Below are 27,216 nucleotides of genomic sequence, written 5' to 3' on the forward strand. Positions count from 1 at the left end.
ACACACACTCACTCACACTCACTCACACTCACTCACACACACACAAACACACTCACACACAAACACACTATCCTCATCACCCCCCACAGGTCCACCGAAAGCTGACACACTTTGTTCAGGTCAGTCACTACTGCTTCATCCATCTTTAAACACGTAGCTACCGCCACTGACTGGGTAAACAACAACACAACTAGGCAGAGCTAGGCCTTCACAACAACACAACATCACACACAACTAAGCCGAGCTAGGCCTTCACTACAACACAACAACAACAAAGTGGAGCTAGGCCTTCACAACAACACAACAACAACAAAGTGGAGCTAGGCCTCCACAACAACATAACAACACAGTAACAACACAATAACAACAAAGCTGAGCTAGGCCTCCCCTACAACCCAACAACAACTGAGGTGAGCTAGGTCTCCACAACACAGTTACAACAACACAACACAACAACAGAACAACAGCAACAAAGCGGAACTAGGCCTCCACCGCAACACACCCTCTGTGTGTGTACATGTGTTTCTTCTTCTACATCAATAACAAAGTGGTTTTAAAGTGTCTTGTTTTGAAAAACCCAGCGGACGACACCATGTCACACGAGGGGGGGGGGGGGGTGATACAAACCGTTAAACTTTATTAATAAAGAAATGAGATTCACAGGAGACACGGCCGCTTTTATTGTGGAGGAGAGTGGGAGGAGGGGGGGGGGGTTGCTCCGCGGTCCCTTCAACCGTCTCCTGTGTCCCGTGTGTCCGCCATACAGGCCTCACCGCCCCGGTACCGGCCCAACTTCCTGCATGTGGCCGCGCAGGGTCGAACCCGGGATTGACGCGCGGAGCCGCGGCCGTGTGTGTCCGTGTGGGTGGGGGGGGCTCCTCTTCCTCCTCTTCCTCCCCTGCGCGATAAAGCAATAAAAAAAAAAAAAAAATCACCCGGAGAGGCCGAGGCCGACATTTTCCCCCGGTCCAGAGGAGCCTTAACTCCGAGGGGACATCCGAGGACACGCGCTAAGGTAACCGCCGCTCCGCCGCCGCCGCTCCGCTGCTTCTTCTTCCGCCGCCGGACGGAGAAACGCGCGTTTGCGTCAAGTTTCACTCCGGAGGTCTCCACGGAGATTCACAGCAGAACCATATGGAGTCTTTTTTCCGTGTTCTGTGATTAAAATGGCTACTTTCACACGGATTTACCCGCAGCTGCACGCACGGCTCCTGGTGTCAGAGGCGTCCCAGTATGAAAACACGCTTTGGAACTGGGATCAGTAATTATCACGTTTTTCATATTTCTTGATATTCCTACAACCCGACCTCAGACACTTATATTCCATTTTTACGCACATGTGCCATATTTGTACGCATAATTACGCGCGGTTCATCCCAGTGAGAGGCGCGTTGCTCCTCTTATTATCTGTAGAATGTTTCGTTTCGTGCTGGTTCCCAGTTTGACCTGGAGCTGGGACACTACCGCCAGCAGCCGCCAGCAGCACCTGCAGGTGGACGGACCGCGGCCGAACTTGTCCGCAGCTTCACGTCTTCGCCTCAACTTCTTCACTATTTGACAGAAGTGTCCTCGGAGGCGGCTGCGGGAGACGCGGGACTCGATCGGCACCTGCAGCGGCTTCACGCCGGATCCTGATCCACACGCTCGCCAATCCGCGCTCACAATTAATATTGGACATCCGGTGGCAGTGCCAGCTGCGCCCCATTTTTTATTGTTGTCTGTGCGCTGGAAGGATCCCTGTTGTCTCGGAGGCTCCCGACGCGTGGCCGCTGCGTTCGGGTAAGGACGTCTGTTTGATTCTTTCTGGGGATGAGAACGCACGAGGTGTGGATGTGTGTTCGAGGCTGTGGATGCGGGGAGTGCGGCTCCGGTGCTCGCGGTGCCATGCAGGACACACACGCTCACACACTGGCTGCCACCATGGCACCTTCTCCTCCCCTGCTCCGGCTCTCGGGGCCGCTGCTGGGTCAAGCTGTGCGGACACACACCACCTCATGGTTGTGTTACACTCGTGGGTTGTTTTGTGTTATTCCTTTATATTGTTGTGGCCGCGCAGGGAGCGAGGGAAGCCGAGGGAAGCCGAGCCGAGGGGCGGCGGACACGGGGCCACTGTGGCTCTCTCCATCGCTCCGGAGCTCCAAGGACACGGGGAGGAGAGAGGCAGCGGGGCGGAGGGGACGCATCCCGGCCGCTGAGGTCCGGTTTATCCTCCTCTTCCCCCGGATCCGGCCTCTCTCTTTGCCCCGGAGGCGAACGGGAGATCTGCCAGGCGACACGGAGCTTTGTGGAGGTTTAATTTGGTAAATTGGCTTCTCAGACAGACCGGCGGCCAGATCGTCTCCTCACAAGCTGCCCGTCTCCTCCTCGCTGGCCTCGGCCACGCGCTCCTCCATCGCAGCCTTTATTTCAAACTCCTGCTCTTTACTCCCCCCGTCTCACTCTCTGTCCCTGACCTGTTCCCACACCGAAAGGTTGTTGGTTTAGTTCTTCTTTTCTGAAGAGGCCTTCAGCTGCTGAAGGTTCATTGTCTGGTCACCAGCCGCTGAATCCGCCTCATGGTCCGGAGGAGATGAATCTTTACAAGTCATACTCTATTACTTTTGTTTTGAAAGTTACTTTACAGAAACTACAGTTCACTGGGAAAGTAGTGATGCTGCATTTGACAGATACATAAAAAAAAAAACACTACAATACTTGTGATAAAGTAAAGTTACTCACTTTTATTTGCAGTTTTAAGTTTATAATGAGAAAGTGTTTATAGAAAAAGAACCAGCTCAGTATTTTTATAACATCTTAAACTTGTCAGACGTAAGAAGGTTTGTGGATTTGCAGATTTTTATTTCTGAGAAGAATAATCTGCATCTCTTGTCATTTTTTTATGAAGTAAAACTGAGGAAAATTACCTAATTGAGTAAAATTAGGATTTGAGACTTTGAATTGGACTAAACAAGCTTTTTAAAGCTTTAATTTAATTTCATGGACCAAACAATGAACCCATCAATCTGAACTGGAGAAGGTAAACATCAGGTCTGTGGTGAAACGCTCTCCAGCCGGGGCTCTGGCACAAAGCAGCCAGTGAGGATATGTTGTGGCATGAATTGAATTCGTCTGAACAACCTTTTGTTTCATAACCGGTTGTTGCCGGGTTGAAGAGGTCGATTTTATTTTTGCCTTTGATCTTCACAGTCGTCAGGATCCTGTGAATCGTTTCTTCACTCATATCAGGGTTTGTTTGGTGAAAACACAGCTTGAAGACTTGAAGAGTGTCGTGTGTCCTGCACTAACTTCTCTCCACCACAACGTTGTGGGCGCAGCGTGCATGTTGGCATGTGTGTTTGCTTTGTCAGTGACGTTGTGTAAGCGTTTGTGTTGCCACTTTGCTTTGAAGAGACTTGTTTACAGAGGAGCGAACGTAAAGCTCATGGTTATTGGTGGTTATTGACCCACGGTGGTTTGAGATGAAGCAATTTCCTTTTGCTACCCGTCCTCCCCGTCTGTGTGTGTGTTTGCGTGTGTGTGTGTGTGTGTGTGTGTGTGTGTGTGTGAGCGAGGCCAAGCCTTATGTTGAACCAACACAAAGGTTGTTGTTCCAGGAAGGCATGCCAGGCTCCTATATCAGCTGCAGTGGGAGCAAACAGACACAAGAATGTGTTTGCATCGGTTTCACTGAGTAAATGTCCCTCGTAAAGACGAGACGCGTCTCAGCGCCGGGACAAAGAGTCTGAGAGGAAACTGAGACACGTGACTTTGTCCAGACGTTTGAACCAAACCGACAGAACCGGAGGTGGATCGGAGTTTATCCTGCGTGTAAACATCAGAACTGTTTTGTGGCATAAGAGCAGAAACACCCTGAACTGGCACCAGAGCAAGTTGGTACAAGCGAAGCACCGACACAGAATGTCCACAGGCTCATCCTCTGTGAAAACCCCCGGCTCCGCGGCTGTGGCTTCGTGATAAAGAGCGGAAACCTTTGTGCGTTTGTTCAGCTCGCCGGCGTCTCTGCTCGGGCTCCAGCCGTCTATCGAGTTGAAAAACGCTGTACGTGTCAGATCAGTGTTTGTATACACAGAAGGTTGGAAGCTGGCTGTCACTCTCCCCGTGCCAAATACCAGTTTTCCATGTGGCACGCCAAGGCAGTGTCAGATCGGCTCTGCGAGTCCTCATTTCCTCATTCTTGTGTTCCTGAGGTCAGTCCACAGAGAACGCATTAGGACATTGTTCTCCAATCACTGATCCCGGGCCAGCGTGAACTGGATTCCCCTGGTTTTACTTTCCACAGGTACTGAGCAGCAAGTCTGCATTGTTTCTGCTGTGTGTGTGTGTGTGTGTGTGTGTGTGTGTGTGTGTGTGTGTGTGTGTGTGTGTGTGTGTGTGTGTGTGTGTGTGTGTGTGTTGCTCTGTGTTTCATCATGTCCCCGTCTGAAAGGAGCCGGGTCTGATCAGCAGTTTGCTCTGTGGCCTCCTCCTCCTCCTCCTCCTCCTCCTCCTCCTCCTCCTCCTCCTCCTCCTCCTCCTCCTCACTGAGGCAGAATTTCATTTTTCTTTTTTCGGCGGGGGGGGGTTCACAAACGTTATCCGACGCAGCGCTCCGCCCCGAGCAGGAGTTACCTGATTGGTTGAGTTTCACCGTACTGGGCGGGGTGGAAGGAGCGGTTCTTCGGAGGACATGTTGCTGAGGTTAAAGGATGAAGCTGTGTTTTGGTTCTTTCCTCGTTGAGATCAAAACCATGATGAACTGATTCCCTCTCACCAGTTCATCCACAACCTGATACAGCTCATTGTTCTGCCAGAGAGCTGCTCTGTTCAGAAACCATTAGAAACCAGTCAGTGAGTCACTGTGTGTTGTGCTCCTTCATCACCATCATCACACACACTGCTGGTTTATTACTGCTGCTTTCAGACATTCACCTCACTCTGGAGTTTCTCCTGAAATTATCCAGAGCGGCTGCATGTGACCCCTCTGGATAATGTCCTACTTCTTTGGAATGGGAATGAAACGGGATGAAGAAGAGGAGCCGTACACGTTGAAGACGAAGATGTCCACTTGGAGAGACGAGGAGATTCCAGAGCTTTTGGTGATGATGCCCGACGTCGGTGTGGAGGAGCTGTAAACAACAACACTCAAGTCCGGCCTCCTGCTGCTCTACAGGCTCCGCCCCCTCGCCTGGACGTTCCCACATGTTCCAGCTGCTTCTTCAGATGTCCAAGACTCCGGAGAATATTGTTAATGTCTGAAAACTGCTTTGGACTCAGACACTTTTCCTGCTGCTGCATTCCTTGGGTCTCAAGTCTCTGACGGTGTCTAATCTGGAGTCCGGGGCTCAAGAGGATAGGAAACCAGGCACTGGAACATCAACCAGTCTGTTTTTAAACATAACGTGTTCTATAGTTCAAAGTCAAGTACTGAGGGGCGTTGGGTTGAATCTTATATCTACTAATGCCAGAAATCTCTGTCTGCTTGTGTCTCTCTTATCTCGGGGACCTCAGTTTCTACTGAGAGACGTTATAGTTTGAATCTGCACATTTACTCAGAATTTCAGCTTCCTCCTCTTCTGCCCTTTCCACTCTTTTCTCAGGACTCTGCAGTTCATGAGAAAAGCTTCTGAGTTTTAACTTTGCTGCTGATTCCCTCTGAGGATCTTTTACTGAAGCTCCGATCCGATTTTCAACCTCGTGCTCATCTTTCCAGACTCGATCCTCCGGCGCTTCTCGAGCCGTTTTCCAACAAATCAAACACCAGCGTGTTCTTCTGATGAAGCCTGTGATCGTAACAACACGTACACACAAGCGCGAGACGCCAATTAGCCACGTTGTGAACGCACAAAAGCCTGAACGCGGCTCCACACAGCGAAATGCTGGTTGGCAGGTTTTTTTCTCAGGAAGTGATATGTCCCACATTTCTGCCTCTGCATGTTGTTTCATGTCAGATAAATGGATGTATTAATAGAAGCGCTGGCCGGCTAATGTAATCAACAATAAGCTGAACAAACAGAAAAGAGCGGCGGCCTTCTGAATGTTCCACTTCACTAACACGACATGTGGGAACAAGTCAACGGAACAGAACTCTTTAATTACTCCTGTGAAATGTTTCTATTAATAACTCGTGGGTTTGATTAATGTATGATTTTAGCGTGTGGCCTCTGTTGAACATGTGTCTCACTTCCTCCTGTGCTGCCCCCCCCTCCAGGCTGGGAGGCCGAGAGCTGCCGGGCCGCGACATGTGAGAGGAGCTTGACCCCTTGACCCTCACAGCTCTCTACCATCGGTAAGACACCTCCTCCTCCTCTTCCTCCTCCTCCTCCTCGTCCTCCTCCTCTTCCTCCTCCTCCTCCTCCTCCTCCTCTTCCTCCTCCTCCTCTTCCTCCTCCTCCTGTCCACTTTCTATTCTCTTCTGTCTTTTTGTCGTGAACCCTCTTCTCCTCTCCCGTCTCCTCCTCCTCCTCCTCCTCCTCCTCCTCCTCCTCCTCTACCTCCTCCTCCTCTTTCTCCTCCTGTCCACTTTCTATTCTCTGCTGTCTTTTTGTCGCGAGCCCTCTTCTCCTCTCCCGCCTCCTCCTCCTCCTCCTCCTCCTCTTCCTCCTCCTGTCCACTTTCTATTCTCTTCTGTCTTTTTGTTGTGAACCCTCTTCTCCTCCCCCGTCTCCTCTCCCGTCTCCTCCTCCTCCTCTACCTCCTCCTCTTCCTCCTCCTGTCCACTTTCTATTCTCTGCTGTCTCTTTGTCGCGACCCCTCTTCTCCTCTCCCGTCTCCTCCTCCTCTTCCTCCTCCTCCTCCTCCTCTTCCTCCTCCTCCTCTTCCTCCTCCTGTCCACTTTCTATTCTCTGCTGTCTCTTTGTCGCGAACCCTCTTCTCCTCTCCCGTCTCCTCCTCCTCCTCCTCCTCCTCCTCTTCCTCCTCCTGTCCACTTTCAATTCTCTGCTGTCTTTTTGTCGCGACCCCTCTCCTCCTCTCCCGTCTCCTCCTCGTTTTCATCTCCATGTTCAGATCTGAGCCTGATCTTGTTCTTTTCAGCAGAACCCTCTTGAAGTGACGTTGTGACCGCGACCTGACGCCCTCCTGCCTCGGGCATGCCTCAGGTAAACCAGGAGTGAAGCTGCAGCTGTTCTCGCCCATCGCCTCTGATTCCTTGTTCTCACGGTTGTGTGTGTCTGTGTGTGTGTGTGTGTGTGTGTGTTTCCTCCCTCTCAGCCGGGTATGAATGGGATGGAGCCTGTGTTTGGCGAGGCCTACGGGGGCCACAGGGGCCTGCTGAGCCCTTACCCCCTGGCCATGTCGCCACAAGGGGGCAGGACCGAGTACGACCAGGTGAGAGGACGCCAGGCGGAGACGCTCTTTCCTCTGGGATGTGTTTATGATTCATATTTAATACGCGGTCCCTCTGTCCTCCGCAGAGCGTCCTCCTCATGCTCGGCTCCCCGGCATCGCCACGGAAACGGCCCTTTGAGTTGCTAAGCGACCTGGTGGACGACGGGGGCTGCGGGGAGGACCTCCCCCCCGAGCGCTGGGACGTGTCCTCGCTGGACGAGATGGCTCGCTACACCAAGCTGGGCCTCGGCGTGGGGGGGGAGCTGCTAGCCTGCTCCGAGGAGGCCGTGCTGATGGGCCGCTGGGGGAGGAGCCGGGAGGAGGAAGAGGAGGAAGAGGAGCGGAGGAGGAGGAGCTGCAGACACGCGGCGCCTCCCGTCAACCAGGAAGTCCAGGCCACCGCCGCCGGGAGGGAGGAGGGGCGCCTATCTGCTGCCTCGGACACAGGGAGGGAGCTGTGTGTCACAGGAAGAGCATCCGGAGGAGGTCAGGATGGGGGGGGGTCGAGGGAGCGCACGGTGGAGGTGTATCAGGTGGCGCAGGAGGAGGAGGAGGCGGTTGCTGTGGCAGCGGCAGGTTTGGCCCTGGAGCACTGCAGCGAGGAGCACAACTACTCCCTCAGCCAGGGGGGGGGGCCGGCAACAGCCCCCGGTCACAACTGTCAAACAGAGGAGGTGCAAGCCGGGGAGACGCAGCAGGAGGTGCGGGGCATGGAGGAGAGCCAGGCTAAAACTGAGGACGACGAGCAGGAGGAAGAGGAGGGGGATGAGGAAGAGGATGAGGAGGATGACGACGAAGAGGAGGAGGAGGAGGAGGAGGAGGGAGAGGAGGAGACGGCAGTGGAAGCTGAACTCTCCAGCTCCTCAGAAACTGAATGTGGTGAGTTGTGCTTTCCAGTGTGTCTGTGTGTGAGTGGGGAGGACATCTCTGAGTCTGTCCCGGGTCCAGACGAGACCTCAGACCGCCTCCTCGGTCCCGGGTCCAGACGAGACCTCAGACCGCCTCCTCGGTCCCGGGTCCAGGAGCGAGACCTCAGACCGCCTCCTCGGTCCCGGGTCCAGGAGCGAGACCTCAGCCCGCCTCCTCTGACGGGCTTGGCTGAGCCCAGGCACATTAAAGAGCAGAGTTGCGGGTGTAATTCCCGGAGAGCATTCCGCCGCGGTGGCTAGTTTTACAGTTATGAAACGGCTTTGAGGGCTGGAGCCTCTTCATGTATTTAAAAACCATCTGTGGCTGCAGCACTGCTCCTCTCTGTGTTGGGGGGGGGGGGGGGGGGGTTGTGTCTTTAACAGGGTGTGAGAGTTGCTGCAGATTGTTAAACAGACGTTACTGTCCAGCTGGTTTTCACACATTCAGCTTCGTCACGCCTCATTAAGTCTTTGTATTTAAAACACGTGCTGCAAACCTCACACAGAAAATCAGTCGGTTGAATCTGAGATGATTTAGATTATTGATGAAACATCGTGAGTTTATTTATCAAAGAGAAACATTTGCTTCGAGGATGTTTGATGTGATATTGATCTGACGGTTGAGTGACGTCGTCTCTGTGAACTGTGATATGATTGACAGATGAATCAGTCAGAAACATTGTTGGTCCTGGTGCTGAAGCTTTGACCTTTGACCTCCTTTCTTTCTTACTTTGCATTCACACGCTGCTAATAATCAGAAGCATGTCACTCACATTTTTTAAAGTGAAAACTTGAAGATGGCGGCGACACACTCTGACTTGAGTGTTAAAATAATGTGATGAAGTGATTTGAGACGGTAAAGATGGATGACGGGTCTTTTATGTACGAATATGGAAAAGGAAAATCATGATCTGAATATTTATAAAACCGAAGCCTTGGAATAAGAATCTTCCTCGAGGAATCTGCTGAGGGAAAGCAGATCTGTGTAAAAATAAACATGTGATATAAAGTCATGACAATTAGGGGATTGATACCTGATCGTTTTAACGTGGTGAATTTCGTCAGAAGCAGAAACTGCATCAACAGCCTGTAGAGAGAAGATGAACTTTGTATAACGTCTGAAAAACTGCTTTGAAAACCGAGTAGTTAAAAATGCAAAGTTATGGAAATTAACAGACGAGGCGGCTCTAATGGAAAACGCGTATCCAGTTGCATTGTGGGAAGTTTGGGCTGCAGTGTTTGTGGAGCTGGACCAATCCTAGAGACTCAAGGTCGAGAGATCTCAGCCTCTACAGCTTTAATTTGACTTCATGGAAGTTTAAAAGTAAATCACTAGAGTACACATGTTTTACTTTAAATAACCTGCTCGTTGATAAACAGGAACAAACTCAGGATGTGAGACTTCGAGGCCAAAGTTTCTTAAAGTGAGGAAACTACCTGAAAGACCAAATGATGATGAGCTCAGAGAAACAGAGAAACGCTTTGGATGTAGGAGGGGAATTCACGTCCAGACGAAAGGACATGAACTGTAAACATGCACTTTAGATACACACACACGCCCACACACACACACACACACACAAATATATATATATATATAAATACATGAGATGTGGGATTAGCATCTTCTCTCTGGGTCGGATCGTCCTCAGGCTGGTCAGACAAATCTCAAACCCCCGTCGGAGTCAGATTTCCACTGTCGCTCTCTGGTGTTGTTGTGGTGTGTTGTTGTGTGCGCGGTCAAGTTGTACTTACCAGCAGCAAAGGGCTGGGTCACTGATTCTTGTGTGTGTGTGTGTGTGTGTGTGTGTGTGTGTTTGTGTGTGTGTGTGTGTTTGTGTGTGTGTGTGTGTGTGTGTGTGTGTGTGTGTGTGTTTGTGGAGAGGTTGAAACAAGATTGATAAACCATTGTGTGCAAAATGTGTGTGTGTGTGTGTGTGTGTACTGTGTATATATATATATATATATATCTAAATAACACAACTCACTTCCATGATGTCTTTTTCTTACTGTTTTATAAACATGGTATGTGTATAGTATATATATCCATATATTTAATGTGAATATATGTATATACTTTATATATACATATATATAATGTGTGTGTCTGTGTGTTTGTATATGTATCAATAGATTGAGTTGAGGCGAGTACAGACAATGACGCACACTGCAAACTGGACCAGATGACATGATGTTACATAAACCTGTGTGTGCGTCTGTGTCTGTGTGTGTTTGTGTGTGTGTCTGTGTGTGTTTGTGTGTGTGTCTGTGTGTGTGTTTGTGCGTCTAATGGCGACGATCGGCCTCCATGGTTATTAACTGTCGGTGTGGTTTTACTTTTATAATTTCTTTCTTGTTTAAACTTCTCTGGATGTGGAGAGTCGACATCCTCCTCCTCCTGCTGCTGGAGCTTTGCATGTTGTGTTATTTATGATGACATTATTGGTGGCTGTGTGCGGCTGAGGCTAATCTTGTGTGACGTGTGTGCGGTTGTGTAGGTGTGTGTCTCTGGAGCTGGTGGTGGCTTTGTCGTCGGGACGTGCAGCGTGTGTTTGTGGATTAGGGATCACAGCCTGATTCCATACCAGGCAAACGCCAACAGTAATACCTGTCACTCATGATCACGCCTCATCTGTCGAATATTTCACAATTTAACGTCTTACACACGGCTGTCACCCCCCCCCCCCCCGCTGATGGATCACACTCTGTTTTCTTCACGATATAATGGTGAACTGGAGGGAGATGGTTTATGGCTGGTTCAGAATCTCACGTGGTTCTGAACCGGGAGACGTTGAACATTTGTCCGGATCGTAAACACGGAGCTTGATTTAAATATTTGAAAACAATTTTTCCATCGAGAGACAAAACAAATGCAGCCGATGTTTAAAACCTGTTTTTTTCTGCTGTGATGGATATGGCCGTTTTACCCACAATGCATTCAACTCTGCAAAGCGTTAAACAAAAATGTATAATCACAAACCTTTTAGTGGGTCAGCAGTTCAGGCAGTGGACAGTGTTTGTACAGTGTGTGTATTTCAGCTGTGTGGCTCTCAGCTGAAATACAAACACCAGATAAGATCAGAGGAGATCAGAGCGACGGAGCCGGAGAGAAACATTAGAGAAACATTGAAGTAACCGAGTTGAGCTGCAGACTCGGGGTTTTGTTTTCCTCTCGGTGACGTCTGCGGCTCGTTGGTCGGCCTTCGGGTCAGAGTTGAATCTTAATGGTTTTACTGGACGGTCGTTGACTGTGGTTCAGGGATCCAGGTCAGAGGATTGTTTTTTATACTCTCAGGGTTTTTCCTTGTTTGAAAATCAGGCGGGGGTGGAACTGAGCCATCACAACAATTATCGCAGTAATAGTTTTTTACTCAACAATCTATTACAGTGACTTCAGTGTGTATTCATTAAAACACAACAAACTGAATTATCTACAAATCACAGCTTTTCTAATCCGAAAAAACCTTGACTCCGACTCTGGTTGATGAATTACTCTGGTTATAATAACAATAATGTTAATAACTTTTATTTATATATATATTTTTAAGGAGAGACACAAAGCTCTGCACATGGATAAAAAGAGACAAAATAGAAGGAGGAAAAGAGACAGAGTCAAGAATAACAGAAACGTTTTGTGATGTGATGATTTTTACAATTCTTAAATTGTTTTTCTTTTATAATCAAATGATTTAGTGAAAACGAGTTACTTGATTTACTTCCTATCACTCAGACAGAATGAGGTCTCAGCTTTGATCAGCAGCTGATGCACTGTTTGCTGTTTGGACGGAATGAGACATTTTGTGTTTTCAAGTTTCATGAGAAACGAAACCGAGGAAAGAATGAAGAAAATGCTCCTTAACTTTTCAAGTCTATGTTTTGGAAACACTTTGGGTTTCATGAGTCACCAGGAACTGGGAACTGGACTTGACTTCCTCTGTTTGTAAACTCTGTAACGGCTGGAATGGTTTTTGAGAATAAAACTATGAATAAAATGAGAAAAAATAAACAAAAATTGCAAAATCAAAAAGAGAAAGTAGGTGAAAAACAAAACTGAGTATAAGGAATTAAATGTTGAGTATAAATATATGATTTTAGCTGTTAATAAGATTTCTCAAAGGATAAATCTCGATGATTTTATCTCAAACTAAACTTATTATTGGTCCAACCAGAAAAATAGTTAAAATAAGAAAAGTTATGCTTTGCTCCGATTCTTCATACAGTTCTGTTCTTTGTTTTTGTTTTATAAATCACTTTAAAAGTTTTTGATGCAGATTTCCCCTCAAAAAATCCACTGAAACTCCAGAAGAAATTCCCAAGAGTTCTGTGCCCCAGTTGTAAAGTAGTCAGCTGCGTTTGCATCGGAGCACAAACCTCAGAGCGTTGTGTGTCTGTTCCTCTAGAGGCGGAGGCGGAGCCGGCAAGGCAGCCCGGCGAGCGGCCGGCCAAGCGTCGGTGTTTCTGGGAGTACCGACGAGCCCGAGAGTCGGCCTCAAAGAAGAAGCTGGGCGGGGACGTCCACTGGTCCCTGTCCTGGAGCTCCAGCACTTTACCCAGCACGCTGTACCGCAGAGAAGGTGAGGATACACACACCCAGAGATCAACAGTGGAACAAGATCATCAAATCATGGGAGTTCTGAAAGTTGCATCAGATAAAATCCTTGAAAAAAACCACAGAAATCTTCGTATTTAACATTTTGAGTGAAACAAACGAAGCAGATTTACTTCCTGATCGTTCCTGAATCAGTGAATTCAGCTGAGAACACAGAGAAGTGAAGTTAGAACTGATCCAGGGACTCGTTGGCAGCAGAAGTTGTTTTCCACACTGCAGCTGCAAATCGTCCTGGTTCTCTTCCCGTCTTCTGTGACACAAATCGGATCCGGACCCTCGGGCGCGTGGCCTACATTCAACTTCTACATCAAGTTTTCAGTGTCTCTCTGATAAGAACCTAACAAGTGTGTCTGCAGCAGTTTGCCAGCACCAGTGTCCTGTGTGAGTCAGTTCATTCATGGGACTCGATGCAATCAAATCAAACTGCTGCTCTTCTTCAAAATGAACGTTGAACAACACCCAGCTCAGGTTTATCTCCTGCAGCCGCCTCGTCTCAGAGGTTCAGGCCTCGAAGGACTTTGATTTAGTAGCTGAGCGATTTCATGAAACCACATCGAGGCTTCGTTTCCATTTAAACACATTTCTCCGTGACAGAGCAGTGAGAGTAGCATCTGGAATCTGGACAACATCTTGAGATTAAGTGAGTTTTAATACCAACGTTTGGTTGCACGGCATCAATTTGGACCAGGCCAGTGTGGATGTTTCGTTATATTTATCCTTTTTACTTTCAAACTTTTGTACTGTGTTTATTCTCATTCTTGCTATGTTGTCCTGGAATGTTTTATTTCTCTACTCGGCTGTTTTGTAAATTAGGTCTTTACCTCAATTTATTTTAAAATAAAGGTTGAATTAATTATTTAAAAAATTACCAGTTATTCCTAAGATCTTCTTAGATTTAAAGTTTATCATGAATAAAATGAAAACACAATTATAACCAAAAATATATAGAACTTGAATTTAGAAAATATTTCTGTGCTAAATATAAACAAAAAAAATGCACCTTTAATAACTATCAATAAACTCATTTGTTTATGGGTAATGGGGGGAGTTGAAAGAGAGTTCAACATGGTGAGCTCCTTCTTGTGTCCCTGCGTCCAGGTAAGAAAGGACGCCGCAAAGCTCGCAAGACGGACGCCAGCGACCTCACGCCGAACCCCCAGAAGCTGCACAACATCGGGGAGCAGCTGCAGAAGCTCAACGCTGCCATCGACGGCATGGGGCCGGTCAACGACCTGCCTGCCATGGCCCGGGCCAGGTCACGCAAGGAGAAGAACAAGCTGGCCTCCAGGTATTAGACTCCACCCGCTGCCCCCCCCCCCGATAGAGTCAGAGCCCCCCGGAGACTCTCTGGGGATTTATCAGGCGTCAGAGGGAAGTTCTCAGTGTTTGAGAATGATCTGCAGAGACGGAAGAAGAAGAGAACTCTGTGGTTCGGTATCTGCCGTCTGGTCTTCAGCCGCGTCGAGCTCGGTTTTCAAACATGTGGGGCTTTTAACCGGTCGACCTTCTGGTGCTGTTTCTGGAGGACGCACAGAGGGAAGAATTTATCGAATCTGAAATCGAAGGATCTTATTCTCGGTGCCGTTCTTTGACGTGTCGGGAAGCATTTTGATTTCAACTCCCTCCGAGGGAGAAACACGGTGAACCTCACCGGACACCAACCATCCGAGGACACGTTGTCCTTTTGCAGTTAGGGACATTTAAAAGATTTACGATATAAATGATTTGAAAATTTGAATAGGACATTATCATGGTGGAGTAAATTAAGGAAGGATGGAGGGAAGCGGAGGAGATGAGATGAGGAAGGCCGGATGAATAGAAGGAAATCAGGGCAGGGCTGAGGAGGTAGACAAGGAATTAGATGAGGAGGGAGAGAGGGGTTATATGAAGTTCATCTGTCGGGGGAGGTGGAGAACACAGAGGGAAGGAGGCAGTTTAAATAGGAGGGGGACTCTGGGAATATCCTATTATTCCAAACGTATATTAAACACGGCACAAACACACAATCGGATAAAAAGTTGGCGCGGAGATAAAGAAAATTCAGGATGAAAACTGAAAGGAAAAGACTGAAGCCGTGAAGCGAGGAGGAGGAGGAGGAGGAGGAGGAGGAGGATGTTTATCGTTGGTCCTGAGTTCACGTTTCAATCTAATATGCAGGAATTTCTTTTGTGTGTATTCTCTTCTCCTCATACCGTTGGACTTGTGGCTGAACGAGAGCCGGTCAGAGTTAGCGCTGGGATTCTCCTGAGCGCCTCCGGACCTTCCTGTCGAAAACAACCAGGCCGCGGCGTGGGGGGGGGGACACACGGTGAAGAGATCACGTCCTGGTCACTGACGATGTGATCAGTTGTTTTGGGAAATATCATTTTAGAATCGGTTTCGTCTCCGTGCCTCAAGGACGAAAACTTAAAAGAGTTAAAATGAAGTCAAGACATTGGAAACCACTTTCGGTGAATTCTCTCATTTCATTTAACCGAGCGTAGCTAAAATGCTAGCAGAAGGGAAATGTGAGCCGAGCTCCATCGATGTTAGCATCTTTTAAACAACCTTTAAATACCTTCTTAGTCTCGCGAAGTTAATCATAACACAAATAAATATAAAGCAAAAAGCCAACTGAGCAGTTAGCCCGACCGCTACAGCTAGCCCTTCTTTGATAGCGCCCCCTGCACATTTTCAACGAGGTGCATTCTAAGCTAGGCTAACGCGTGCAGAACCAATTATTAGCATGTTGTTATTCAGCGATTCTAAGAATTCTCATATTTTGGATGCACCTCAAAGCATTCTGCAGAAAAACCACTGTGGCCATTTGCCGAGCTCATGCAAGTACCAGAGGATTCCAATTGGGTGAGTGTGTTTTCCTACCTTCAGGCCACCACTGGTTTCATCTCATTCCGTGCACCAATTAAATCAATTTGCAGATGTGGGCAGTCCATCACAGCGAAAGTCTTCTTTGGGGTTTATTTTTGGTCAAAACAGGAAGGGCTGTTGGATCCAGGGGCCAGTGGGTAGGTAGGGAAACGCTGTTACCAATTTAAAAACCTCTGGTTACATGTTGGAAGATCCTTTGTGCTTTGTGGACTCCGTCCCTGCGGTGATAAGGAACAGCTCATTGTTCAGTGGTCGTCCGCCCCGGAGCAGCCGGCAGTGTGGTGCAAATAGAAAAACCTGGCTGAGGCATAATTTAACATTTCAACCAGCAGAAGAACACAGGGGGGGGGAAATCCGTCCAACATTACTGGCCTGTGAGTACTTTGCTTCCTTAAGTTTCATTTAGCTGACTCACAGCTGCAGGAAATGTGTGTGTAGAGAATAGTCCCCATGAGATGCATTAATATTTAACGTGCAATGATTGATTCATTCGCTGCCGCGTTTTTTTTTATTTAACCCCCAAATGTTGTGAATCCGAAGCAGCCGTGTCCCTTCAGGGTCGCGGAGCTAAACGCTTCCCGGAGGTTTCAGCCTCACGGTTTGGAAATGCATCCTCTCCTCAGCTGCTCGCGGTGTGAGCCAGCAGGCGCAGTCAGGGCCTCATGTGGAGAACGGGAATACGAGAGCAGAATTTCCTGTTCCAGAGAAATGACGGCGGTTTCTTTCCCTCCTGTTTCCAGGGCCTGCCGGCTGAAGAAGAAGGCCCAGCACGAAGCCAACAAGATCAAGCTGTGGGGCCTCAACCAGGAGTATGGTGAGTACCTCAGATGATTTACACGCTGAAGGATTGTGTTTATGGATCGAGGAAATCATAAAAACTCCTGTGGGGTTAACCAAGCTTCATTTAAATAACTCAGAAGTGTCAGGTTGTATTTATGAAATATGAAAATAAGATCTGCATGACGGAGCCTGTTATTGAACATTCCCCTCAACGTGTTCAGTATGCTTCAGGTTTCCTTATCGATCGATGTTCCTGCAGTTTCCTACATTAACCGTGCCCCCCCCCCCCCCCCCCCACACACTCACACATGAATGGAGTATTATATAAACTGGTTTATTACGCGGAGCTGTGGTGTCTGAAGATCTGTGTCTGATAACTGGGACACGATTCAGGTCATCCAGTCCTGCAGCGTTCTCCTGTTTACTGCTCAGAGGAAACTCCATGTCCTCCTCAGTCAATGGAGAAAAATCTGAAGTGTTGTTTACTCATCGAAGGAAACTAGGCCGCATTACAGGAGCAGCCAACCCGAGAGCTGCTCCCCTCCGGTGACCCACTTCACTGGGAGTCCAGAGCATTAACAGACCAGCAACAACCAGTCCTCCATCTGAACAGGGAGAGCACAGAGTGTCGGTCATCCACGTTTCATCAATCACTGAAGTTACACGTGTAAAACAGAAGAAAACCCAAATGTAGTAATGACGGATTCAACTGTACACGTCTGTAATTCAGGAAAACGAGCGTTCCTAACAACTGATAACACAAACTCATCAAGTAGGTGAAACATCCTCCCTCTGCTCGATCTCTATAAACTGACCCAGACCTGGAAAACCAGCTCCGATTAGCATTTTCACCGTCAATACCATCTGACATCAGACGCATCAAATCAGGGAGTGTGTGAAACATGTGTTCAGTAATTTAATACTTCCCTCTGATTGTATGAAATATGTGGCCTTTGCTGAATGACGCTACACTTTCACTCTCCTTCTCTGGAGGTTAACATGTTTGATAAATATATTTAAATTCCCTCTGACACGAGAAGAAAGTCTTTCTTTCAGTCTCGGCTCCAATTTAACAAACCACTGGAAGAGAGAGAGAGAGAGAGAGAGACAGAGAGAGAGAGAGAGAGAGAGAGACAGAGAGAGAGAGAGAGAGAGAGAGAGAGAGAGAGAGAGAGAGAGAGAGAGAGGAGAGAGAGAGAGAGAGAGAGAGAACCGTGTTCATTTAGAGAAAAAGTCTCCAGCTGTGGAAACTGACAGATTTTGACTTGTTCTGCTGAAACCTTGCCGTGTTAATGGCTGTGTAGCTTCCAGTGACTGACAGGACATTTGATTGACTGACTGCAGCTTCAGGTCTGACGTCACACGGACTCCATTCCTCCACCGACAGCCCGACAGTTCTGGATCTGCACCCAATCCATCATGTTCACGTGGACATAGTTGTACCACGATTGAGGCTGCTTATAAACTGTGGATCCTCTGCTGCACATCTGTGATAGTTCCAGGTCTGCAGCTCTATTGGTGACTGTGAGGGGGGGGGGGGCTGATGCATGTTCCAGTCTCCATCTGATTGACACGGTGGAGAAACCCTCTTGTCACCTGTTCCAGTGAGAAGCCGATAGTCCCCGGCTCGCTGCAGAACCATGTAAACACCCTGATGAGGGTAAAACCTGAGCTGGATGACTTCACCTTGTTTTCTGATAACCGACCAGTCCCTCCTGGCCCCGCCCCCTCGTCCCTCGATTCAAGCCGGACCAATCACCAGCCGGCGTCCTTTTGTCCTCTTTTCCTTTCTTTTTTTTTTTTAACATTCCAGTCATTCCTGATCCCGGCGTTTCATTTCATTACTTTACTTGTGGCTCCCGCGAAATCCTGGCAGGAATCCAACACACACACACACACACCAATACACACACACACACACACACACACACACACGCATGCATGCTTAACCTCACACAGCCTTTCTTTTCCGTTTTCCCTCCTATGATCCTCTTTATTCTTCCTCTCCTTTTTTTTAACTCTCACTTTCTCTCTCTCTCTCTCTCTCTCCCTCTCTCTCTCTCCCTCTCTCTCTCTCTCTCTCTCTCTCTGTCAGTGTAATTTGGCTTCTATACAACTCACTTAGCGCTGTACAACAAGTCAGTGCCAGTGCAGGGAAGCCTCTTGACATCATGAAGTGTGTGTGTGTGTGTGTGTGTCTCTGTGTGTCTGTGTGTGTGTGTGTGTGTGTGTGTGTGTGTGTGTGTGTGTGTGTGTGTGTGTGTGTGTCTGTGTGTGTGTGTGTGTGTTGAAGATAGCCCTTTGACCACCCACGCACTCCCTGCTGAGACGAGCGCTTGACAAAACGAGAGAGTAGAGCACGCTGACATCAGGGGTGTCATGGCGCCATCGGGTCACATGGCCCCACAGGGGGAGGAGCCAGCAGCACAGAGGGCGCTGATGATTCACACCATCAGCAGCTCAGATTAATCCTGTTCTCCAGACAGACGGAAGGAGAGCGACTTTATTAGAGAATTAAGATGTAGAAGCATTCATAGTGACTATCAGATCATCATTTATCAAGATTCAATAATTCTCCCCTTGGAAATGGTTGAAAATGTCAAAAGAATCTCTTAATAGTGTGTTTAGCTCGAATCCACTGAAAACACTTGAAGAGTTCTTCGTTGGCTCCTAATTCAGCCAGGACTGAGGAGGAAGAGGAGGAAGAGGAGGGTGGAGCTGCGGAAATGTTTATTTACTATAGAACGATAAACATCCCCAACTAAGCATTTTCTTAGTTGAATATGTGAATATAGGTTTTAAGGGTGAAAACATAATTATATAATCATATAATATCAGCCACTAAACACCAACTCTAAATAAACAGCTGTGGTCACTGACATTAACTTCTTTATAGTTGTGCAACTCTTCAAATTAATGGAAATATTAAGTTTAAAGGTCAAACAATATGAGTTGCTTTGTGTTTTCATGGTGTTGGCTCCTCTTCTCTCATCCAGCTCTGCTCAGTCCCCCCCCCCCCCCCCCCCCCTCGTTCAGCTTGTTGGAGCAGAATCAGTTCCATCATCAGTTTTATTCCTAAATGATTGTATCTCAGTTCTTTCTTGGCGTAATCTCTGACTCCCGATGGTTAAAACAAACGCCCTCGTCCCATGAGGCATCAGGGTTTTGGGGAAACGTGGTTTTAATTTTTGAGAAATGAATCGTGATGTGTCATTTGGACCAGAATCTCACTTTTATCTATTTATTTACGCAACTAAACAAACTGTGTCCCTCGATGAAGGTAGTGAAAACAGTCAGATACCCAGAGCCGGCGCTGGGAGCTTTGTCAGACACGTGAGCCGAGCTTAACGGATCCATCTGTGTCCACACAGGATGCGTTCAGGCTCAGGAGCCAGTGAAGGCAACATGTTCTCCTGGCAGCGCTCAGAGCCGAAGAACCAGGAGGCGTGTTAGAGTAGGAACCTGAGCCGTCGGGCAGCTGGTGTCTGCAGCTGGACTGATGAGAAGATCTTAATCATCAAACTCATTTGAGTGATTCTGCACCGTGCGTCTTCTCCCCGGTGGAATTCAGTTAGTGTTTTGAGAGGATAATGGTCTTTCTCTGGTTCCCCCCACAGAGAACCTGCTCGGAGCTCTGCTGCGGATCAAGGAGGTGATCAGGAGACGAGTGGAGAGCAGCGAGGAGGAGGACCCGGACGAGCGGGGGATGACGCAGCGCCTGGAGGACATCCTCCGAGAGTCCAGCGGTGAGACGGAACCAACACAACCAGCATCACAGTGATGGGAACAGTGTCTTGTATCATATCTGGATCTGGATCTGAAGCTTATTGTCGTGTGGTTTGTTTCCTCCCTCTCTCTCTCCTTCACACCGCAGGGCCTCTAGTCGCCGGGCGGACCAAAGACTTTGTGCAGAGGATTCTGGGAGCCAGTCAGAACCAGGGCAAGGAGCCGCTGGGGGCCGGAGACGAGGCAGCTGGGTAACCCCCCCCCAGTGCCCCCCTCTCCTCTCCATCTCCTTACTCCACACCCGGGCGAGCTACTCGTCACCACCTCCACTCTCTCACTGTGTAAAAGGAAGAGGTGAAGCAGAGGTGGAGAGGCTGGGGGGGGGGGGGGGGGAGTAGCGTAAACAAAATGGGAGTAAATTGCCGCCCTGCTCTCAGCCCCGCCCTGTTGGCCCTCCAATCAGCAGCCGCCTTCACCGCTCGGTCTCTGCCGGCTGCACCACCACCACCACCAGACCAGAGCTGCTGCTGACGTCCCGGATCCTGTGTTCTGTCTGTGAGTGTGTGTGTGTGTGTGTGTGTGTGTGTGTGTGTGTGACATGTAACATACTGTATGAGCGTGTACAGTGTTCCTCTCTCCCTCTGTGTGTGTATTTGAACCCCATTGTGCCTCTGAATAGACATTGCACTGTTTTGTAGATGGTTGTAGTCGGCAGGGGCCCGGTAGTGAGCCGGGGGCGAGGGGGCATCTGAGGACAGAGGAAGTGCTAAAATAAGGAAGTGGGAGGAGCCCAGGCCTGGAAAACAAAGAGGCGTGTGTGTGTCTGTGTGTGTGTGTCTGTGTGTGTGTGTCTGTGTGTGTATTTTCATTTGACTGGGCTCCCTATAGAAACACTGCATTCCATTCAGATTGCATCGGCATCTAAAATGTCAGCGAGTGTTGTGATATGCAACAAGCGCCGTGGCCCTGATGCCAGATCAGCTGTTAATGGAACCAACCGAGTGTTTGTCCTCGGAGCTTTAATTACCCCCCCCCCCCCCCTCACTCTTTAACACCCCATCACTTTGAAGCAGAGTTCAAAACGAAAGAGAAACTGCACCTTAATTCAAACTGACCAAAGAGAACTGAGTCTGCTGAGCCTCAGAAGCTGCCAACCATAACCACGTCCTCATATTCAAGAAGAGAGCAGAGTGATGGACACGCCCACTGAAGCACTTTGACTGCTGCCATGTTTACTGACGTGCGTCCTCAAAGGATGACGTCACTGCCCCCCCCCCCCCCCCCACCTAAATGCACTACCACCACGAGCCAGATGGTGTCAGATCCCTCAGCCGCTTCATTGACCCACAAAGGGAAGTGTCCTCAGTGCCCCCCCGCCCTCGCCTCAACCCCTGACCTGAATATGTAGCGCACCTTCCTGAACTGCAAAGACAAATAGAGGAAAAAAAGACACTTGTAGAACTTGTAGAAGCAAATAAGTTCAATTTGTTTGTTTTTTAATATTCTGAATATGATTTTGTTGTTATTTGGCAAAGCCGCCGCCCACAAAGTGGGCGTCAGTCTTGAGATGAAATCTGCCTTTCTTCTGTGGTCTCTGCTGAAGCTGTAGACCGACATGTACAAGGTCTCTAAATGTTGTCGGACATCAAATGTCAAGGACCCTATGAATTGCACTGTGGTAAGAGCGACTAAGCACCTTTTGAAGAGATCCTCCGAAAGAGAAAGAAAGACTCTTGGCTCCTTTTTCTAAAGACAGATGTTGATTGAGACGTCGTGCTCCGGGTTTGTTTCAGATTGGTGCTACTGACGAAAACACAAAGCAATGCAAACCTGAGGCATGAGGCAGTACCTGCTGACTGGGTCTGACCTGTGGGCACATATTGTTGTAATAGGCAGTTTTGCATAATGACGCCTTTCTGAAGTGCCTGGAGCGTGAAGCCACAGGGACCTGTGTCATTAGCCTGATCCTACTCCCTATTAGGAACCTGACCCCTGACTACTGCTCCGAGCTCGGCCTCGCTTGACTTTCCTGAGAGAAAAACTAAACTACAGGCTTCTGTGGAATCGTTTCAACTTCTCAGCCAAAAAAATTCAACCAAAATCGTCTCCTTTCCCAGTAAACGTGGAAAACAGTAACTGGAACCGGTTCCTGTGAACATCCTCTCTGGGAAATATAAGTGATTTGTTTTTCAACCTTGACAAGCTCCCGACTTGGTTTCGTTCCAAAGCTGCTGCTCTGCATGGCTGCTCGCCTCCTATGGAAACTCCACTTCCTGGGGAGGAGCAGCTCAGACCCTGAAGCTCTCCACCTCCCTGAGGCCTCGCTCTACGAAGGTTCAGGGCAGTTCAGTCCCTGTTTTAGTTTTAGTTTCCTTTTTGACGTTCTGGGACATGTGTGAAATCAGAGCTGTTGTGTTGGCTTGGTGTTGTGGAGGCTGGAAAGCTCCTGCTGCTGGTGCACAGAGCTGTGATGTCACTGAGGCTCTGAACGCCACCGGTGAAAACCTGCTTTGGTTTCTATTTGACGGCCGAGATGTGGGACGAGTCCAGCACTGAGGGCGGCAGAAGGAAAGTCTCTCTGCTCTTCCCGCTGCTGAGACGTGCATTCCTCCCCCCCGCCTTCTTCTCTTTCAAGGCTTGGGAAGCTGCCGGCGCTGCCAGCGGAGTCACAGGATCTCCTGCTGGCAGCTGCCGCCCTCACATGCGGCAAACCAGCAAAGACAATTGTTCACATCGCTGGAGTTTAACATGTTGTGCGAGCGGGTGTCAGCGTCGTGGGAGGTGGAGGTCTCTGGGTTCACCAGAGATTCCTCTTTGAAAGCTTAAGTGTGTCCTGATGTTTCCCTTCCTGTGGAGTTACGTAAGGCGAAGCACCATCTGCTGTGTACATCGAACGAAATGCCAAAAACTGAACTGGAGAGCAAACTGTTGGAACCCAGTCCTCCCACAGATCCCAACAACAACCACTGAGATGCTCCCGAGGCTCTAAGTGATGCCGCGGCGCTTTGCCCTGGTTCTCTTTGTATCTGGAGCGATGTCCCTTTAACTGTGAAGCTGTGCCGGGGAGGGGCCGGCGTTTGGCGAGGCCACTTGTCTCCGCTCACATTCCTGACTCCGTTTCCCAGAAAGCTCATGTTTATGGATACCTGGAAGCAGGAGGCAGATATTCTGAGGGGAGGAAACTGAAGCGACCCAAAGATGGACGTCTGCGGCTCGGCCTGGTTTCCCAGCAGGCTGAGCTTCAGCCGCGTGGACCCAGGACCAGCTGAGAGACACAGGAGTGATGCTCCCGCCTCACTCAGCCAACAGTGACATAATTTGGACAATGACTCTGCAAAAAAACACAAAGACGATCTTTGTGCGAGTCACTTCCTCGTGGGTGTCGCCGTCCGGCGGAGACAGGGAGAAGCAAACAATCTGAAAACTCCTCCTTTTTCTCTGAGAGGGAGAAGGTTCGATTCCCCTCAGCTGCTGGAGGAGGATCCAGGGTGAAAGTGAAGCTGCAGATAAACATCGACTGAGATCGATGTGCAGATATCCTCTGGACACTCTCTCTCCCTTTAACCATTAAGTTCATCTCTCAATGTTAATTTAGTATTTAAGGAGATATGTCACCGAGCCAAGGTCCAACAGCTCCTCAGATTAAATCCAGCTGCAACAAGTTTCACACTCTCATAAATATTAGTTCCCTTGAATGTGCATTTCATCAAGATCCACAAGTGGTTCCCAGAGAAATCTATAAACATGTCAAACAACTTCTCACAATGTTTAAGAGATTAAGTCCTGGATCCGCACCGTAATGTAATGGGTTCTCTCGTGGGACAGGCTCCTCCCACAAAACCCAACGGAAATGGAACAAGTGGTTTTTGATAAAATACAAACAAACGCAGATGAAACGTCTCGTCAGGCGTCTTCATGAAGGTTTGATCTTCTGCCACCAGACGCACTTCAGGACATCCAGATCCAAATTAAAGCTGTAAGCCACGACGATTGACCCCCTGTGAGTGACTGACAATCACAATAAGAAACTGTCCAGTAGGTGGCGCTGTGACTATGACTGAATATTGTCATGTAGCTCTCTTCTACGTTAACAAATTTGTTCTAGTAACTTCTTTTTGAAGGTGGAGTTTGTTTTAAAATCTCCAAAAATCTCCGGTTGGGTTTTGACGATGACTCCAAGAGGCTGAATCGTACATGTTGCTAACTACTGTGAGTTACGAGGACGTTTAGCTTCAAGGTTGAGATTTGTTTGGAAGAAAAGGGAAAATACTTCTTTGGGTCATCGCAGCAGTCGGAGCGTGCAACCTTTACAATGAAATTATGATGTTCTGCGTTAAATTAGCTGCAAACAAACGTAAAAAACGATTAAATTTATTGTAGAAATGTGACTCTAGTGCCTCCAGTGGATATTTGAACCACTACAAGTGACCGTCGGTGGAAAATCTCCACGTTTTCCACAGTCATGCTAATTTGAAACCTCCAACTTTTTAAGGAACACATTGTTAGAGTGATGATTATTTGCTGTCCCTGATGAAGCGTCTTCCTTCTGCGAACCAGCTCAAAGCTCAGTGATCTGGAGGCTTGTGGGCGTGGTGTCAGACGGATGGACACTCTGTCTCCGTCTCCGTGAGACGCAGCAGCTTCCTGGACGCGGCGCTGAGGCTTTGTGGGACCTGGCGGGTTTGAATGGACCCATCAGTAAACCAACACCGGTGGGAGGCTGCTGCCCTCCGGGCGCCCGTCCCCACTCTGCTCCAGCGCTCGCATTGTCGGAGACACTCAGGCTCCTCCGGTGTCAAAGGCGCCGGGTCTCCGGGGCCGAGGAGGCCGGGGGGGAAGTGGCACTTAGCCGGGGGCCTCGCAGGAGTTTACCCGAAACCTTTGAATCCCGTCCAGCAACTCGTCCTCCGCCGCCTGTCCAGCTCCTGACAGCTGCCGGGGACGACTTCAGCTGAGCCCACCTCGTCCTGAGGCCCCGGTCTCCAGCTGCTGTTGTGGGGGGGGGGGTTGAACTCCACCTTTCTTGTTAGTGAAGCCGATGCTCCAGCTCCTGCCTCAGGTGTCTTATCATCGCGTTCGATTCCCTGTGCTCAGTGTCTGTTTTTCAGAAATCTCTGACGATCTTTCAAAACCCGGAAGTGATTGACCTGGTTTAAAGTGGGCGGGGCTCCGGGGTAAAACGATGAATTTCTGTGCACCAATCAGGATTTTATTTCAATTCTAACAAACCTCAACGCCTTGAAAGAGACGATTAACGTAGACTTTATTTTCTAACTTTAGCTTTAGCTTATTTTTTTCATAAATTTTATTTTATCAGATTTTCGGAACAAATTTTCACATTTTTCCAAAGTTGTGAGTCTGTTTGTTTCCAAAAATAGATGTTGGCAGGAAATGACACATCTAAAAAATGTGTTTTTATAAAAGAAATTATAAACAAAAGAGAGATAAACTCTGATCACTTTCAACAACTCATGAAGATTTGGGATGAAAACTTTAAAGGTTTAAAAGAATAGTTCAACGTTTGGGGAAACACAGTTATTATCTCTCTTTTCACAGGTTGTGGGATCGCTGCACTTCACACCACACAATGTGTGTTGTGATCCGGAGTGTTGCACTACCGACTTTCACACATGTTATAACACAGCAATTAACACAAGAGATGTTGTGAGTTTAACCCTGGAGGTAAAACAAAGTGTTAAAATGAAATCTGCCTTTTATTGGAAGTTCAACTTTCTTCACTCGGTGCACAGATTTTTTTTACGTCTCTTTCGTCATCGCAAATATATTATGAATGAAGATTTGTGCGAGGGGTCGTTTCTCACGTTGTGTTTTGAAACATCACCAGAGATCAGACGTTGGGCTCTCGTGTCGTTTCGGTCGAGCTCGATGAGTCGAAGGTCCCATCGTGGAAGTTGAGCAGGAAAGGATGAAATTTAAGGGAAGGAAGGAAATAAAACTTACAAATCAACAAACACATAAACTCACGTCCCTGCTGGTTCTTTAACGCGTTGAGAAAAACCTGCTGAACGACAAGAGGCCAAGAAAAACCAAGAGACGAGCAAACATTCCACGACTTCATGTCACATACTGTACAGCAACCTTTACTTCTGTCCTCCCTCCGTCAGTATCACAGTACTACAGTAAATACTTTGGACCTGTTAACACATTAACACATCTTTATGTACAACTCCTTCATCAGTAAGTAACCTACAAGAAAATAGTCAAAGAAAAAAAAAAAATACAAGAAGTGCCGTACAAATAGAAGCCTAATATTTTTTGTTTTGGTTTTGTGTGAGTGTACTGTACACCTGTATAATGTATATTTTAATATTTATATGCAGCTGTTGTATTAAAGTATATTTTTAAGATAAGAAAGCGGTGCTGTGTTTCTGTTCAGCCTCGATTCCTCTGAAGTCGAAGCTGATAATTGCTCGTTAACACAATTCTCCAGAAAACAGCAGGTGTGTGTCTGTGTGAAGTGAAACTGCACTCACTTCAATTTAAGGTGTTTTGGTGTTTTTGTGTTTTGTCTCCACTTCATCCTGCAGCAGCCTGGAGGTGCAGGTCCCACACGCTGCACAGCACCACCACCAGGTCACAGAGCGTCACTGCATCCGTTAAGATGAAAGTGGATTTTACATAACTTGATGGTGAAGGAACAAAGGAGACGGCGGCTCTTTGTTCTGATGGTTTCATGTGAAGGATCCAGATCAGACCTGGTTCAGGTGCATCTGTCAGATCTCACACTTTAAAGCCGCCTCACTGGAGGAGCTCAGGGACATTAACGTCTGAGTTCCAGTTGCTTCCTTGCAGCTCGTCCTTCCTGAACTCGTGTCCCTGTTGCTCTGGATGATTCCCAGTCTGAACCCTCAGAGGCAGTTCCCTCAAAACCTGCTTGAATCAAACCAAAGCTAGAAGCTCCACTCAGTCACTAGATGCCTTTAAAGGTCAGATGAGAACATTTAGCTTTTCAGCTCGAAGGTTCAAATTAAATTTTCATTTTTCCAAAACAAGAGTAAA

General features: G+C 48.2%; 1 protein-coding gene across 9 annotated transcripts; it reads left to right on the plus strand.

Moving 5' to 3' along the window:
* Positions 1–27,139, plus strand: LOC133954050 (CREB3 regulatory factor-like). 9 transcript variants are annotated; one of them, XR_009920740.1, is made up of 11 exons: positions 718–1,015; positions 6,188–6,265; positions 7,015–7,076; positions 7,189–7,305; positions 7,392–8,184; positions 12,614–12,787; positions 13,921–14,110; positions 16,431–16,504; positions 20,088–20,216; positions 20,345–20,751; positions 26,745–27,139. XR_009920740.1 is itself a non-coding variant. In XM_062388317.1 (10 exons), the coding sequence occupies exons 3-10, from the start codon at positions 7,068–7,070 to the stop codon at positions 20,449–20,451; spliced, it is 1,593 nt and encodes a 530-aa protein (XP_062244301.1). In that variant the 5' UTR covers positions 1–119; positions 6,188–6,265; positions 7,012–7,067; the 3' UTR covers positions 20,452–26,571. The 9 variants fall into 9 exon arrangements, 8 of the variants coding, with proteins under 8 accessions (XP_062244301.1, XP_062244305.1, XP_062244306.1 ...); XM_062388317.1 differs by lacking the exons at positions 718–1,015; positions 26,745–27,139 and adding an exon at positions 1–119 and having other exon boundaries at positions 7,012–7,076; positions 20,345–26,571; XM_062388321.1 differs by lacking the exons at positions 718–1,015; positions 26,745–27,139 and adding an exon at positions 14–410 and having other exon boundaries at positions 7,012–7,076; positions 20,345–26,571.
* The last annotated feature ends 77 nt before the right edge of the window (positions 27,140–27,216 follow it).

The sequence above is a fragment of the Platichthys flesus genome, chromosome 5 (assembly GCF_949316205.1).
Source record: "Platichthys flesus chromosome 5, fPlaFle2.1, whole genome shotgun sequence".
In the NCBI taxonomy this organism is placed as follows: domain Eukaryota; kingdom Metazoa; phylum Chordata; class Actinopteri; order Pleuronectiformes; family Pleuronectidae; genus Platichthys; species Platichthys flesus.

Bases quoted from the DNA above. Each gene is read 5' to 3' on its own strand.
- LOC133954050 (XM_062388317.1), top strand. The intron at 12,788-13,920 runs GTGAGGATACAC...CCCTGCGTCCAG, and splicing joins CACGCTGTACCGCAGAGAAG to GTAAGAAAGGACGCCGCAAA. The intron at 20,217-20,344 runs GTGAGACGGAAC...TTCACACCGCAG, and splicing joins CATCCTCCGAGAGTCCAGCG to GGCCTCTAGTCGCCGGGCGG.